General features: G+C 28.0%; 3 protein-coding genes across 3 annotated transcripts in view; 2 read left to right on the top strand and 1 right to left on the bottom strand.

Annotated features, from left to right (window-relative positions):
- The first annotated feature begins 51 nt into the window (after nt 1–51).
- On the top strand, nt 52–3027 carry LOC107448294 (zinc finger protein 28-like). The gene is made up of 2 exons (XM_021145417.3): nt 52–2487; nt 2856–3027. Exon 1 carries the CDS (start codon nt 593–595, stop codon nt 1688–1690), a length of 1098 nt encoding a protein of 365 aa, XP_021001076.1. The 5' UTR covers nt 52–592; the 3' UTR covers nt 1691–2487; nt 2856–3027.
- Nucleotides 3028–6222: 3195 nt separating this feature from the next.
- LOC110282285 (zinc finger protein 271) lies at nt 6223–8143 on the top strand (the record flags this gene model as incomplete). The annotated part of the gene is given in 1 exon segment (XM_021145429.3): nt 6223–8143. A coding segment is annotated over 1 exon segment (686 nt), but the record flags the coding sequence as incomplete, so codon positions are not given.
- A 3648-nt stretch (nt 8144–11791) lies between these two features.
- The window catches only part of LOC107448333 (oocyte zinc finger protein XlCOF15-like), an 8394-nt gene continuing 6080 nt past the window's right edge, over nt 11792–14105 (bottom strand). The window contains exon 4 of the mRNA XM_016063484.3: nt 11792–12822. Coding sequence (XP_015918970.1) covers nt 12806–12822 — 17 coding nt within the window. The 3' untranslated portion in view covers nt 11792–12805. The remainder of the gene's footprint in view (nt 12823–14105) is intronic.

Here is a 14105-nt window from a genome sequence, read left to right as displayed (position 1 = left end):
TGAGATATATGTTTAAAAAAATTATTTTTCCCACCACTAACATCTAAACTCAATAGTAAACAATAAACAAAGATTTTGATATAGAGATTGATAGTAGTATTCAGGTTAAAAGTTTAATTCATTCAGTTAAAGTAATATTTAATCTAAGAAAAATTATTGAATACAAAAAATTTATGTAAACACTCACTTATTCGTACAGAAACTAAGTTATTCTTGCAGACCATTGATAAAGAACTTAATTTGAGTTAGTGTAAATAATGTGAGGAAAATTAATGAAAACAATTGATAATTAATATGAGCTTTCTATTATTCATATTAAAATGAAGTTAGTCCTACAGAAATATAATGTAATTAAAGAAAGATCTAATATAATATTATTCAAGTAGTAAATACAATACAATACACTTACACTATTTCTCACACTTATTTTAATTCAATGTTTTCTTATTCATACTATAATAAAATTTAGGATGTTTTCTGTAAAGCAGTATTAAAGATTGTGTGTATAAGCTTATTTGATGCTGTCTAATAATCAGTCTAAGAGTAAACCATTTCCTTCCTTCCGATAGTTGTTTTCATTAAGGTTTACAATATGAAGCCTAATACATGCAATATTTGTAATAAATCTTTTACTGAGAAAAGTGATTTTGTTAGTCACTCTTGTGATTATACTGTTGAAAAACCATATTCAACGGATATATTTAAGGAAACATTCACCCAAAGAAATAATTTAACAGAACAGTTAACTGTTCATAGTGGAAAAAGCCGTTATTCATGTGTTGTATGTGGCAAAAATTTCACACAAAAAGATCGATTAAACCGACATACGCTTGTTCATACTGGAGAAAAGCCCTATCCATGTAGTGTGTGTGACAAAAGTTTTGCAGATAAAAGTGGCTTAATTAGACATTCTCGTATTCATACCGGAGAAAAACCATATTTGTGCAATGTGTGTAATAAATCTTTTGCACAGAAAACTGGTTTAGAAAGACACTATTTAGTTCATACTAAAGTTAAGTCATATTCATGTAGTGTGTGCGATAAAACTTTTTCACACAAAGAGTATTTAAGTAAACATTACATCTATCATACTAATGAAAAACCCTATTCATGTGAGGTGTGTAGCAAAACATTTGTGAATAGAGGTAAATTAATGGAACATTCTCATGTTCATACTGATGATAGGCGTTATTCTTGCAGTGTGTGTAATAAAACATTTACAGTGAAAAGTAGTTTAAACCGCCATATGGTTATTCATACAGGACAAAAACCTTATTCGTGTGACGTGTGTTATAAATCTTTCCGTCAGAAAACCGCATTGGATCGACATTATCAACTACTACATACTAATGAAAAACCTTATTCATGTGAAGTGTGTAACAAAGCATTCGTGAATAAAAGTAGATTAGCTGAACATTCTCAAGTTCATGCTGAGGAGAAACTCTATTCTTGCGATGTATGCAATAAAGCTTTCACAGTGAAAAGTAGTTTAATTCGCCATTCTGGTATTCATACTGGACTGAAGCCTTACACATGCAATTTATGTTGCAAATCTTTCAGGGAGAAAACTGTATTAGATAGGCACTATTTAATTCATACTAGAGTTAAATCTTATCCATGTAATGTGTGTGACAAAACTTTTATAAGAAAAGATCATTTAAATCAACATTTACTTATTCATAAAAATTAGGATTTTATTAATATTTTTAATATCAAAATTTTTTAGCAAACATTTAGATTATACTAGAGTCAGAGTACATAATGGAATTTTCACACAATTAATAAGATATAGACCAGTAGTTGAATTTGTATGGATTTTCATTGAAAACTTGGAGGTATTTCCATAACTGCACTTATTCAAGCTAATTGGGTGCTTGCGCTTCGAGAAGAAGAAGACCTTCTATACTGACACATGTAACATCAGCGCCGGCTAATCTTTATCAGCAAAATGATGTATTAAAGTTGAGCTAAGTTTTTCTACATAAGTTAGATTGTTAATTAAGGATAATTAAATACTGAATCGTATCCCTCATTAAATTTGTTTAAATTATAATGCTTTCGCGTCTACTACGTTTATTTAATAAAGATTTATTATTTGTTTATGTATTTTATTGTAACTGTGATATATTTTTGTTTTGTGTACCTGGCAACTTTAATACATAATTAGTTTGTTTATGTGACAAATGGCTTCGTGCTTGTCTTTGTGTAAAGTCTCAGTGTAAATATATAGTGAAAGAATTTAAATCTTTGAGAAAGAATCCTTGTGAAAGAATTTAAAATGTGTTACTTGTGAGAATGATACTTGAACGGGTTGGCTTACTAGAAATAGAATGGAAAGAACAGTTTCTAACGTAAACAAAGGACATGTTTCAACAACCAATCAGAATCGAGATACTCACAGTACGTCACTTGCAGGTATCTCATTACAATCGAATAACCAAAAGTTTTGCTTTTTTTGATTTGCAAAAAGTATTTTTAAAAAAATTTGTGTCAAGATTTGCTTGGGGGTGTCTATGAGTTTTCGTGTCGGTTCCCCTTCTGTGATAATTTTTTTTAGCTTCTTGCAAACAACTCTCCCATTTTTACTATTTATTTGGCAATTTTTTTGTCATAATTACCAAGACGGAAATTTTTCTAAAGACCTTGAAGTTGTTGATATTTTGTATTAAGAGTATATTACCTTTGGTAAGAAGCATGTAGAAAAATAAAATTTTGCTTGCAGAGGTTTCAATAAATTAAATATTAGTGTAAATAGTGTAAATTTATTTAAATAATGATTGTTATAATTTGGTCATTCCTTAGTGTAATGCAAACATTACCAATTTCTTTTAAAAATTAAAAGACGAAGTATCTAGTTTGAAAACAAAAAGCATTTTAAGTTCTGCACATTTTGTCTTAATGAATACAATTAAACTACACCAAGTTTTCAACTTCCCCTATGGAAAAATGAGTTTTATTATATTTTTTTTTTACTGTATATAAATTATGTTCATATGATTAATTTTTTAAATAAATTTTTGAACTACATTTGTTTTGATCATGTTTTTGATGATGAAAATTTTCTTTAAAAAAGAAAAGAAAAAAAAGAATGTAGCGCCATTCAAATCTTTAACACCTTAATTAGTACTACCTCTGCATTTTGGAATTTCAATGTAATTTTTTTTAAGGTTATTGAAATTTATTATTCTAGTTGAGAAATTTTTTTTTTCTTTCCAATTAGTTTTGGGCTAGGTTTGCACATAGACCATTCAAAAGCCGCAACTTGTGCATCGCTATTTTATACGAAAGTTTTGCTATATTAATAATTTTATTTCTTGTATATCAATCGTTGTGGCTTTTTTTTTTTTTTTTAACATTTCTTCCTGTCACAGTCATCTAAAATCAATTCTTTTATTAAATAAAAATTGATTACTATTTTCCCTACATTCATTTTCTTCCAGTTCCATTTGAAAAATTAAAGAATGTAGTATGATGCAGAAATTTTGCTTATATGCTATGTGACAAAAATCTTGGTTGGAGGGGTTGCAAAAAAAGTTATTACACATTTTCTGGGGCGTACTTTGCTCCATTACACACAAAAAAAAATTGTGACAGGCAAATAGATATGTGTTGGCAAAATTAAATCAAATTTTTTTAAAAGAATTATTTTTCTTCGTAATTACTTAAAATTTACTAATATGAAATTCAATTTGCACAGTTGTCAAAGTAATTAATTCAGACTAGTTATCAAACTGATTAATATAAGCTGGCTATCATCCTCAAAAAATTGGTAGTACGATTCCCATACGAATATTAGAAACTTAATCATTCCAAATTAATTCGGGATTGCAACACTTGAATACACCCTCTAGCAGGAAGGATATTTTCAGGCTTTTATTTATTAAGTTTTCATTTTGTTCCATCAAAATCATTGGTAGAGTAAAATGCTTTTTTTTTTCTGTAGCAAATAAGAAGAAAAATATTCCTAATGAAAAGTCAGAAAAACTTGAAAAAACAATCTAGAACATTGGTAAATCATTGGGAAACAGAACGTGCCCAGTATTTGAAGAACAATTTCTCTTTAATTTTTTTCTTTCCATTTTCAACAAATTAGCAACTGATAACTTCTGATTTCGTGATTGCCTACTGTTAAAGATGTGTGTATTAAGGTAAAATACTTTTTTTGTGTGTCTTTAATTCATTTTAAATTAAAAGGAAGTTATTTAAGTCCTCATTGTTTACTTCATTCCGATGAATAAATGGGATTTCAGAACTGAAATAGTTATAGAATATTATTATTCTTTATAGAATAGTATATATTTCTGTATATAAATAATTCAAAAAACAACAATAAACAATCATCCGAATTATTTGAAATAATATTTGTGTTGATTATTAATTAATTTTTATGATTTTCTTGATAAGAGTTTTTTTTAATTTTGAATGATTAGTTTCAACTAGAAGCTATTTTGTTTTTAAGTTACATATTGAAATTCATATCGAGATCTTACAATTATAAAATTTTATTGTGTGGCTTGTCATCTTAAAGTAATGAAGGAATAACCTTTGTATATATTATATGAGAACAAAATTTTCAAACGAACATTTCCTTTTGGAATTCTCCGGATTTATGAAGCAAGTAAGTGTTATGATTTTTATAATAAAAAATTTACTTGCAAATGATTTTTTTTCTACTTTGATGATAGTTCTCAGAATGATTTTCTACGTCTGATTAAGAACTTTAAGACTAAAAAAAAAAAAAAAACATAGGAAATTTTTTTATTTTAATATGAGGAATTTTTAGAATATTTTTTTTTTATCGTAAGTATTCTTTACTTTACATTTTTTAGTACATAAATAACGATTTTTTTTTTTTTTGTTGAAGCTTTTAATTTTTTGATAAAAATTGGTGTCAAAAAACTTTTTTTAAAATTAAATCACATACTTTTTTCTTATTTTAATGTTTAAAGTACTATAATTCGGAAAAATATGAAATGTAAAATTTAAATAGACCTTTCATATTAGATCATAAATAAATCAGAGTGATTTCATAGGTGTTAGGTTTTAACTCTAATGCAAAGATAAGAGCCATATTTTTTTCTGCTTTACAAATATTTTCCCAATGCCTTTGGGATATTCCTTCTCTAAAAAAAGAGATTCCATTTTGTTTTTGCTTGCATAAGAAAGGATATCAAGCATTTTTCTTTTTTAAATTTAACAAGCCACAATAAAGATGGAGCATCACCATGCTACACTGAAGAAATCTCCAGTGCAACTGATGATCCTGTTATTCTACCAGCAGTCATTTGTCTCAAACAAAAATGCCCCCTAAATAGTTTGTCTAAAGTAAGAACTCCCCTAGCCATTCGTCTGGAGTATGGTAACGAGGTATAACCATTTCAAGTAGGGGTATGGGGTCACTGTTAAGAACAGGTTTGGGCAAGAGAAAAGGAATCTTTGTCTTCAGCCTATTGGGTTAGCCCTATTGTTAAGAGAAGCTACCTTTTCTGAAATGCGCAATTCTTGTTTCTATGGCAGTAGACGGCCTCAGGAGTAGTGGCGGGGGGAGTTCCTACCGTAGACAAAATATAAGTCTTGTTTATGAATATTCTCTAAACAGACCTCTCTCAATTTAAAAAAAAAAAGGGGGGGGGGTCCCGCAGTGGACTGATCATTAAGACACGGTTCCCAGCAGATCACCGAAGTCAAGCATCACTGGCTGCGGTCAGTGTGCGGGTGGGTGACCCACTTGGATCAGTCTGCGTAGGGACCGAGGGTGTGCGGTATTGGTCCTCGTTAAACTGTGCTACCGTAAAGTGCTCGACTTCGCGCGCAGGTCGTTGGGCTACCAAAGCGGGGGTGCCATCCCCTCTGCAGAGGATCAAAATTGTGATGGCATGTCTTCGGATCATCCTCAGGGATGTTTCCCAGACCGTCGCCTATAGCCCATTGTGCAGCTCTAGTGCGACGTAAATGAACTACAACAACAACAATTTAAAAAAGGGGGGGGATTTTCGAATGTTTCTTTGTAAAACTTGCTGCTTGTTTTTGTTTTTTTTTAATCTTTTGAGTTCACTTGTTACTTTTCATTTACCGGACTCAAGTTTTAAAACTTTCTGCTTGGTTGATTACTATGTCATCAAGATAGAATTTATAATTTCTTTTTTTCATTATGGCTTATAAAGAACAGAAATAGGCAGCCTTGATCATACTACTAAACGTGTTTTGAATACAGAGCTATAAGCTAATGCAATTAACTCGTCGCACTCTTGTACAATGTAAACAAGGAGAATCAAGAATAATAATTTTATATTTATTCATTAAAGCAGTTAAATAATGCGTGACTAAACACTGTGCTAGTCTTCTCAGAATTTTCTAGCTTATTGAAAAAAAAACTTTGTAATTTCCAATCAGGGGGGATTATCATCTTAATTCTTAAACAAATGTTATTTATTCATTTTTAATTTCAAAACCTAGACAATGAAAAGTAGGTATTTACCATTAATTGGCCTTTGTTAATGCATATCTGGTTATTGTGGTGAAGCTATCACAAATAGAAGATCAACTGACTTTGATCTGAAAGATTGACTGGAAGCATTAATCAAGTGGTGCGTGTGTTAAGAACTTCACTAAGTAATTTAAGAGTAAAAAAAAGAATTTCTGTTGCTGAAATGAGTGAGAGGAAAATATTTTAAGTTTAATAGAAATCTACACTAGCTTGCATTCACTGGAAAAAGTTTTTAGCCATGCAATGTGGATATATTTCTTTTTAATACAGTTTTGTGTGTAATATAACTTTGCCTAACAATTGTTTATTCAGATCAGAAGCTATAGTTACACATTTATGATTGCAAGTAAATGTTAACTTTCGTTTTAGATTAAGGAAAAATCTTATTGATGAAGAACATAAGATCTAACGTTCATAAACACATCCAAATTTAAATATAAGATTTTGTTTACACTAAAAAGAGGCCATATTCATGCAGTGCATATTCTGATTAAAAGATATTTTATCTCAATACTTGCTTAGTTATCTTAACAAGATACCTTTTTTGTGTTGTATGTGATCAAGTTTTGGTGTAACATTTTTTACATATTTAAGTAAAACTATGTTAGTTTGTGTGTCATTCAAAAAACAGACTTAAGGACATAATTAAGCTAAAATATAATCTGTAATTTAATTTTTGTTAATATCAAAATTTAACTACATTATTTTGTTTATGCATGACAATAGCCAATATTATATGCAGTGTGTATTTTGCTTAAAAGGTTGTTCACATCAATACTTGCTTATTAGATCCAACAGGAAATTCATTGAAAAGAATAAGAATTGTTAAAGTGAGGTATAAGTTGTTATTCTGATTAAAAGGTTATTTACCTCAGTACTTGCTTATTTATTATAAATCCATTTATTGGGGCATGTGTTAAAACCTGATTTTTAATTTAATTTTATTAAATATTAATACATATATTTAATAATGAAGCCTTATACATGTAGTGCGTGTGGTAAAATTTTCACTACGAAAAATAATTTACTTGAACATTCTCATGTTCATACTAATGAAAAACCTTATTCATGCGATGTGTGTGATAAAGCATTTGTTAATAAAAATAGATTAAAGAAACATTTTCGTATTCATACTGGAGAGCAGCCTTATTCCTGCAGTGTATGTAAAGAAACCTTCATGTTTAAAGAAAGATTAAATCTACATTCACGTGTCCATACAGGCGATGAGCCTCATTCTTGTGGTGTGTGTCAGAAAACTTTTACAGTGAAAAGTAGTTTAATTCGACATTCTCGAATTCATTCCGGAGAGAAACCCTTTTCGTGCAATGTGTGTGATCGATCTTTTTCACAGAAAAATGATTTAAAACGGCACATTCTTATTCATACTAAAGTAAAGACTTATTCATGTGATGTGTGCAATCTAAGTTTTGCCCAGAAAGATTATTTAAAGAAACACTATCTAGTTCATAAAAATGTTAAAGCTTATTCATGTGAAGTGTGTAATAAAGCATTTGTAAATAAAAGTAAGTTAATTCGACATACTCGTGTTCATACGGGCGAGAAACCTTATTCCTGCAGTGTGTGTAATAGAGCTTTTGCTTTGAAAGAAACATTAAACCTACATTGCCGTGTTCATACTGGAGAGAAGCCTTATTCCTGCAGTGTTTGTGATAAAACTTTTACATTGAACAGTAGTTTAATTAGACACTCTTACATTCACACTGAAGCGAAATCTCACTCGTGCAATGTGTGTAATAAATCTTTCAGACAGAAAACCAGTTTGAATAAACATTATCTAGTTCATAATAAAACAAAATCTCATTGCATGTGACAAAGATTTTGCGCACCAAGATTATTTAAAGATACACAATCTGGTTCACACTAATGAAAAGCCCTATTCTTGTCGTTTGTGTGGTGAAACATTTACGGAGAAAGTTTATTTAAATTTACACACTTGTATTCATACTGGAGAGAAACCTTACTCGTGCAGCATGTGTGATAATATTGTGCGAAAAGATAGTTTTAATCGGCACTTATTCATTCATAGAATTTGAGGATTTTAAATGGTGAACAATTAAACAGATAAGAGATAGTTTTATATATTTTTGAAATATAATTGTTACATATGCTAGGTGTGTGTGAGAATATTTGGATTTTAATAAAGAGACAACATTAATTTGATGTTGCTTGTGTGGAAGTACTACATGATTATTTATTATACCTTTGTTCCTGGCTTTTTCAGAGATTAAAATAATTTGTGACACTTTAATTCAAAGTAGTAATTTTTTTGTTTCCAAATTGGGAAACATCTAAGATATTGATCTAAACACAAGAATTGGCATGTCATATTCAAGTATTTTTTTGCTCACATTTAATGTAAATGTATTATTTGAAATAAAAAATATTTTTAAAAATTCTTTATCTTTGTTCACCTCAACATTTTAATATAAGCTGAATATTTAATATTTACAGCTGAATATTTAATATTTATAGAATTATTACAGTGGACAATATGGTGCATCACTGAGTTACCCATTAATGATCTTCAACCTCAAATATTGATGATTTCAGAAAAATAAAAAAAAATTTTCCTCTTAACTCATACATAAAAGTATGATGATAATTTTTTTCATAACTTGTATTTCGATTCTGCATTTTATAAAAGATAAAAAAAAATTACAGCATCAAAACTTGATACTCGTTTAATGAGAGTGATTTACCTTTCTCTTCTGTGGTTCATCAAACATTGAATGCTTCTTTTCCCTTAAAAGAAAATGTAATATACAGACTTACCAACTTTAAGAATTCAAAAATCTTTAGACTTTTATGATCATGGCGTAGCTTAATATGCAAAATAATGAAAACTAAGAACAAATAAACTCACACATTTTTTAAATTAAATTTATTTAAGTAATTTTTTTTTACTCCTAAAAATTACAAAATATTTATTTCCCGTTGCACTGAAGTGTAAACAGGTCTGCTGAATCGTTGGCTGTAGGGAAAGAAAAAAAAACATAGGGAAAATACTTTCCTGGCTTCATTTCCTGAGATTTAAAGTAGAAGCAGGAGACTCTGGCTATAAGCTTGTAAGTTGTCAGGTCTGCATGTTTTCTATATTTATCTTATTGTTTAAAAGGCTAATCAAAATGCCTGCAAATCCTTGAATGGATGGAATTAAAATCTTCAGCACGAAAAAGATGACTGAGTGAGTCGAAATTCATAAATAGTGAAAAGAATATATTTGATTAATTTATATGCTTCGAAAATAATAAAAAATCTGTTTTGTAATTTATCTCACACCATGTAGATTGCTATGCATCAATTATTGGTATCATAATTAATGAAATAATCAATATATACCCTCTCATTATGTAATCATTATTATTTTTTTTAGATTTGCAAATAATGTTTTTTTTTTTTTTTTTGTAGTACAAGTAAGACAATGTAAATTTATGAAATAGCATCAAATATGCAAAGACTAAATTTTAACAACTAGCTAAAAAAGATCTTTTTCAAAGCTAAAAATTGTCATAAGAAAATAAAGCTTTCAAAAACAATGTCAAGTGAAATTAAAAATGAAAGGTAATTTTCAGGGTGTGTAGCATTTTTAAAAAGTGCTTAGAGGTGCTTTTTTTCATGGGTTGTTTTTAAAAAGTGCTTATTTTTTCCTTTTCAGAGTGAGATTTTTTCTTTACCATATTAATTTTTGCCACGAATTACACAAAAATCGTTGGTTTTCACATTGACGTGTGAGAAATTCATTTAACAACAATCCATTTCGGCATACCATTGGTCTGTAACGCATGAAAGCGCCAATCATTTTAAATCAAATGGTTTATCAGGCAGGGCTGATTGTGCTCCGGAAAAAATCCGGATCCTAACCGTGATCCGGAAGTTTCTGGAAATCGAAGGTTCAGACGTTTCAAAAAATCATTGATCACAAAAGTTTCCGGAAATTAAATTTTCAAAGGTGGAACTTAAAAAAAACAGTTTATTTTATTTGTTTGTAAGGGAGAGCCAGATATTTTATAAGCTTATATTCAAGATTAATATTCATTTTTTATCAGTAAATAGTTATTATAATCATAAACTCAAGAAAGAAAGACATATTTGTAAATTTCAATTACTTCTCCAGGTCATCATTGGTATGTGTAAAATTTTAAATATATTTTAAGTAAACTGAGAAGTATTGAGAAAAAGGAAAAAAACCTTGTTTAAATTTTTTTTCTAATTTTTCGATTTAATTTTTTTTTTTTTTTCCTGAAGAAATTTTCCGGAATTTTGACTTGGGCTTACAATCACCCCGGATCAGGGTTATGCTAACTCTGTTTATTATATATTCAGGTATGTCAACTTGCTTCTCAAAATTTCTTCTCAATAGTAGCAAAATTTATATTATAATTGTAAATTATTGATTCTTAAATTAGTAAATTTGATTTTAAGTTATTATACCAACCATTACATGTGAATGATTAAAAAGTTTATATAAAGGGCCACTTAGTTGCAATATTCTCATAGTAAGGCTTAACAAAATTTTGTTTATTGTAGTTTTTAAGTTTCTTCCACCTTATAAAATATTTTGATGAAAAGAGAGTATTGGCAATTCTATATACATGTTTTTTTTTTTTTTTTTTTAAATCTAAATAAAAGTATTACTGTAGTATACATATTGAACCTCTTGAATAAGAATCACTGAAGTTTTGGTTGAATACTGTTTTAAATGCTTACTGTACCCTTGCACTTTTACAAAGTTAAACAGTCATTTAATTTGAATAGAAATGTTCTTTTTTAGAAACTTGTCAGAATAACATAAAAATTCTGAAAATTTTCTCCTTTATATTTCTGGTCTCATAACATAAATTTTTATGTTCTGGGTAGAATTTGACAACAGCTTTGATATTTTACACAAGAACATTAAAAATATACCCTGCTGCCTAAATATGTCTGCCTAGGTACAGAAATAATTCCTATTTAAATTGGGTGCTATTGCAAACCTAAGTTTAATTCATCCTGTATGTTCCTCCATATTTTGTTCATTTAAAATTTTGTTCGCTTGAGATTTCAACAAGATACACAGTTATTTAATTATTTTTATAACAGTATTATCTCTGACCCTTAAAACATAAGGCACACTTAAAATTAAAACTAAACAACATTTTCGAGTATGTTACAGATTATTTCATGTAGGTGCCATCCAATTCCACAGATAATCAGGATCTTTGAATATAGTCATCTTATCTAATCAACTTATTTTGCTTTAGAAAATAAATATAATGAACCTTAATCATGAGACAAGACTAAATGTAATACACATGAGACAATTTATTTTTCTAAACTTACAACAGATTGGAAAATAAATAATTTTTTTCTATAAAACAAGGATAATGAATGGGGATTAAAACAAACAAAGAGCATTAAATTTAAGGATACGCAGAAGTTGGCAAATTAACAAATATTCTGTCACCAAATATTTAATTTTCATTAAAATAAGTTTTCAATAAAAATTAATATTAAATATTTTTAATGGTAATAAGATAGATGAATTTAAAGTTATGATCAACCTTGTTAAATACAGTGATAAATTGGAATTATTGATAAATAAATGCTGAAAACCAAATAGTGACAAAATATTTGATGCATCCCAAATTAAAATTGAGCTATAACTTTTAAAATTACATAATAAAAATGCAACAAGGAAAAAAATCCACTTAAAAATTTCAAATTCTTTTTTTTAGAAATTTTAAACATGTTTAAAACTTTTAAAAACACAATTTAAAACATGTACTAAGCAAAGATATATTTCAGTTATTAATAATGTTTATGGAATTTTATCATCAATTTAAACATATAAACCATATTTTACATATGTAAGAAAGAAATTATATGAAACTTCTTTCTAATAAATGAAACATGATTATACAGTGAAACTTCTATGCAAAACCACCTTCTTCAAAGACATCAGTTTTTTTACTTATACACTTCTTTATGTTTAAAAAAAAAATCATCTGTAAAAGAACAGCCTCTCTGGTATGAAAGTACAGTAAAAGCTCCATATTATAATTCTAAGTCACTGTCAAAATGTGAATAATGAAAAAACAAAAATTGTATGTTTATAACAAACTGAGAATTACTAGCCTACTATTATAGTAAAAAAAAAAAAAAAAAAAAAAAAATTGAGAAAATTATTTTTTCTACTGTTTAATTAAGCATTATTATATGAAAAAGAGCAATTTAAAAATCATTTTTACTCTCTCCTGGCATCAATACAGAAATCTTTTCACCTTCATCTTTATAAAGTTATATGTGGCTGACCACTGGCTAAGTTATCTTACTCCCTATAAAAGAGAAATTCTGCTATTTTTAAGAATCCTACCACATGCTTCACAATAATGAGCTTTTGGTTAAACACATAACTACAATGTTAATTTTATTTTCCTTCTTGACAGAAATAAGTATTCAGTGTTATCAATGATATCAGAAACTATCGAACTTGAATTTCTTTTTTCTCTTGCATCTTACAAAAACTCTCAATTGTTGGTATAATGCAAATGAAAAACATATTTTAAAACATTGGAGCTAGATTGACCAACAATACAAATGAGAAAAGTAATAATACCAGTAATTTTGCATTAATCATGTTTTTAGTGAATTTAAAGGTATTAAGAGAAAAATGCAGATTCAGGAGCAATTCTGATTGGATAATATAACACTGCTTCAAACATGCTTAAAGAAATTAGTGACCCTAGGAGCAACTTACAAAGCTGATCAAAGCCTCATGTGAGACTATTCATGTAAAACTATACATTATACAAAATAAATTAAGAGATGTTGGTTGAATCTTTTGTTTCAGGGAAGTCTAAATAAAACTTTGCAGCATAAGGTAGAGAATCGTACATAAATAGTGTAAGTAAAACTTTAAAAATCAGAAAAAGAAACATTTGCATTTTGACAATATGTTTCTGATATTCAAGATTTTATAAATAATGAAAGGAACATTTGATTTTAATGTTTTTGTAAATATTTTTGAATAAATTATTCTGACAATCTGGAGCTAACAATTCTTTTAGAGACTATATTTTCTTAAAGACCAATCATTTTGCACAATGAAGGTTGTTTCTACCAGGAAGTTTCTCTCTATTTAATAGAGATGTATTATTTTTACTTAGAATTATTATCTGCCTTTTTAATGTATACCTGAATTAATGTTATTATTTCATACATATGTTTCTAAAAAAGTTAAGAAATATGCACATAAAAATGAAACAAAAGCTGAAACTTCTTTTAGTCTGATTAAAAAAAGATAACTATAAAAATATTGAATGTCCCATGGTAAAGTGAAATTCAATGCATAAAATAGTAGTACTATTTCATTTACTGCTATACTTTAATTCTATAATTTAAAAAAAAAAATTTTTTTTTATAAACCAATGATCATATTTAATTTTTTTCCCCACTTAATCAAACTAAAAACTTATACATATAAGAAGACTGTATATGATACATTTCACAAACTAAAATTTTTAACATAAATAATTTGATAATAAATATTATAAATTACAATTCACTTGAATGCTAATGAAATAACAAGTATGTTATCTTTAGAAGATATATATATATA

Source organism: Parasteatoda tepidariorum, chromosome 6 (genome assembly GCF_043381705.1).
Source record: "Parasteatoda tepidariorum isolate YZ-2023 chromosome 6, CAS_Ptep_4.0, whole genome shotgun sequence".
In the NCBI taxonomy this organism is placed as follows: Eukaryota; Metazoa; Arthropoda; class Arachnida; order Araneae; family Theridiidae; genus Parasteatoda; species Parasteatoda tepidariorum.
Note: the sequence above shows the minus strand (reverse complement) of the source record. Positions and strands in the feature narration are given on the sequence as shown.

What these genes read in the sequence shown, in the direction of transcription:
- LOC107448294 (XM_021145417.3), top strand. Translation starts at nt 593, where the DNA reads ATGAAGCCTAATACATGCAATATTTGTAATAAATCTTTTACTGAGAAA.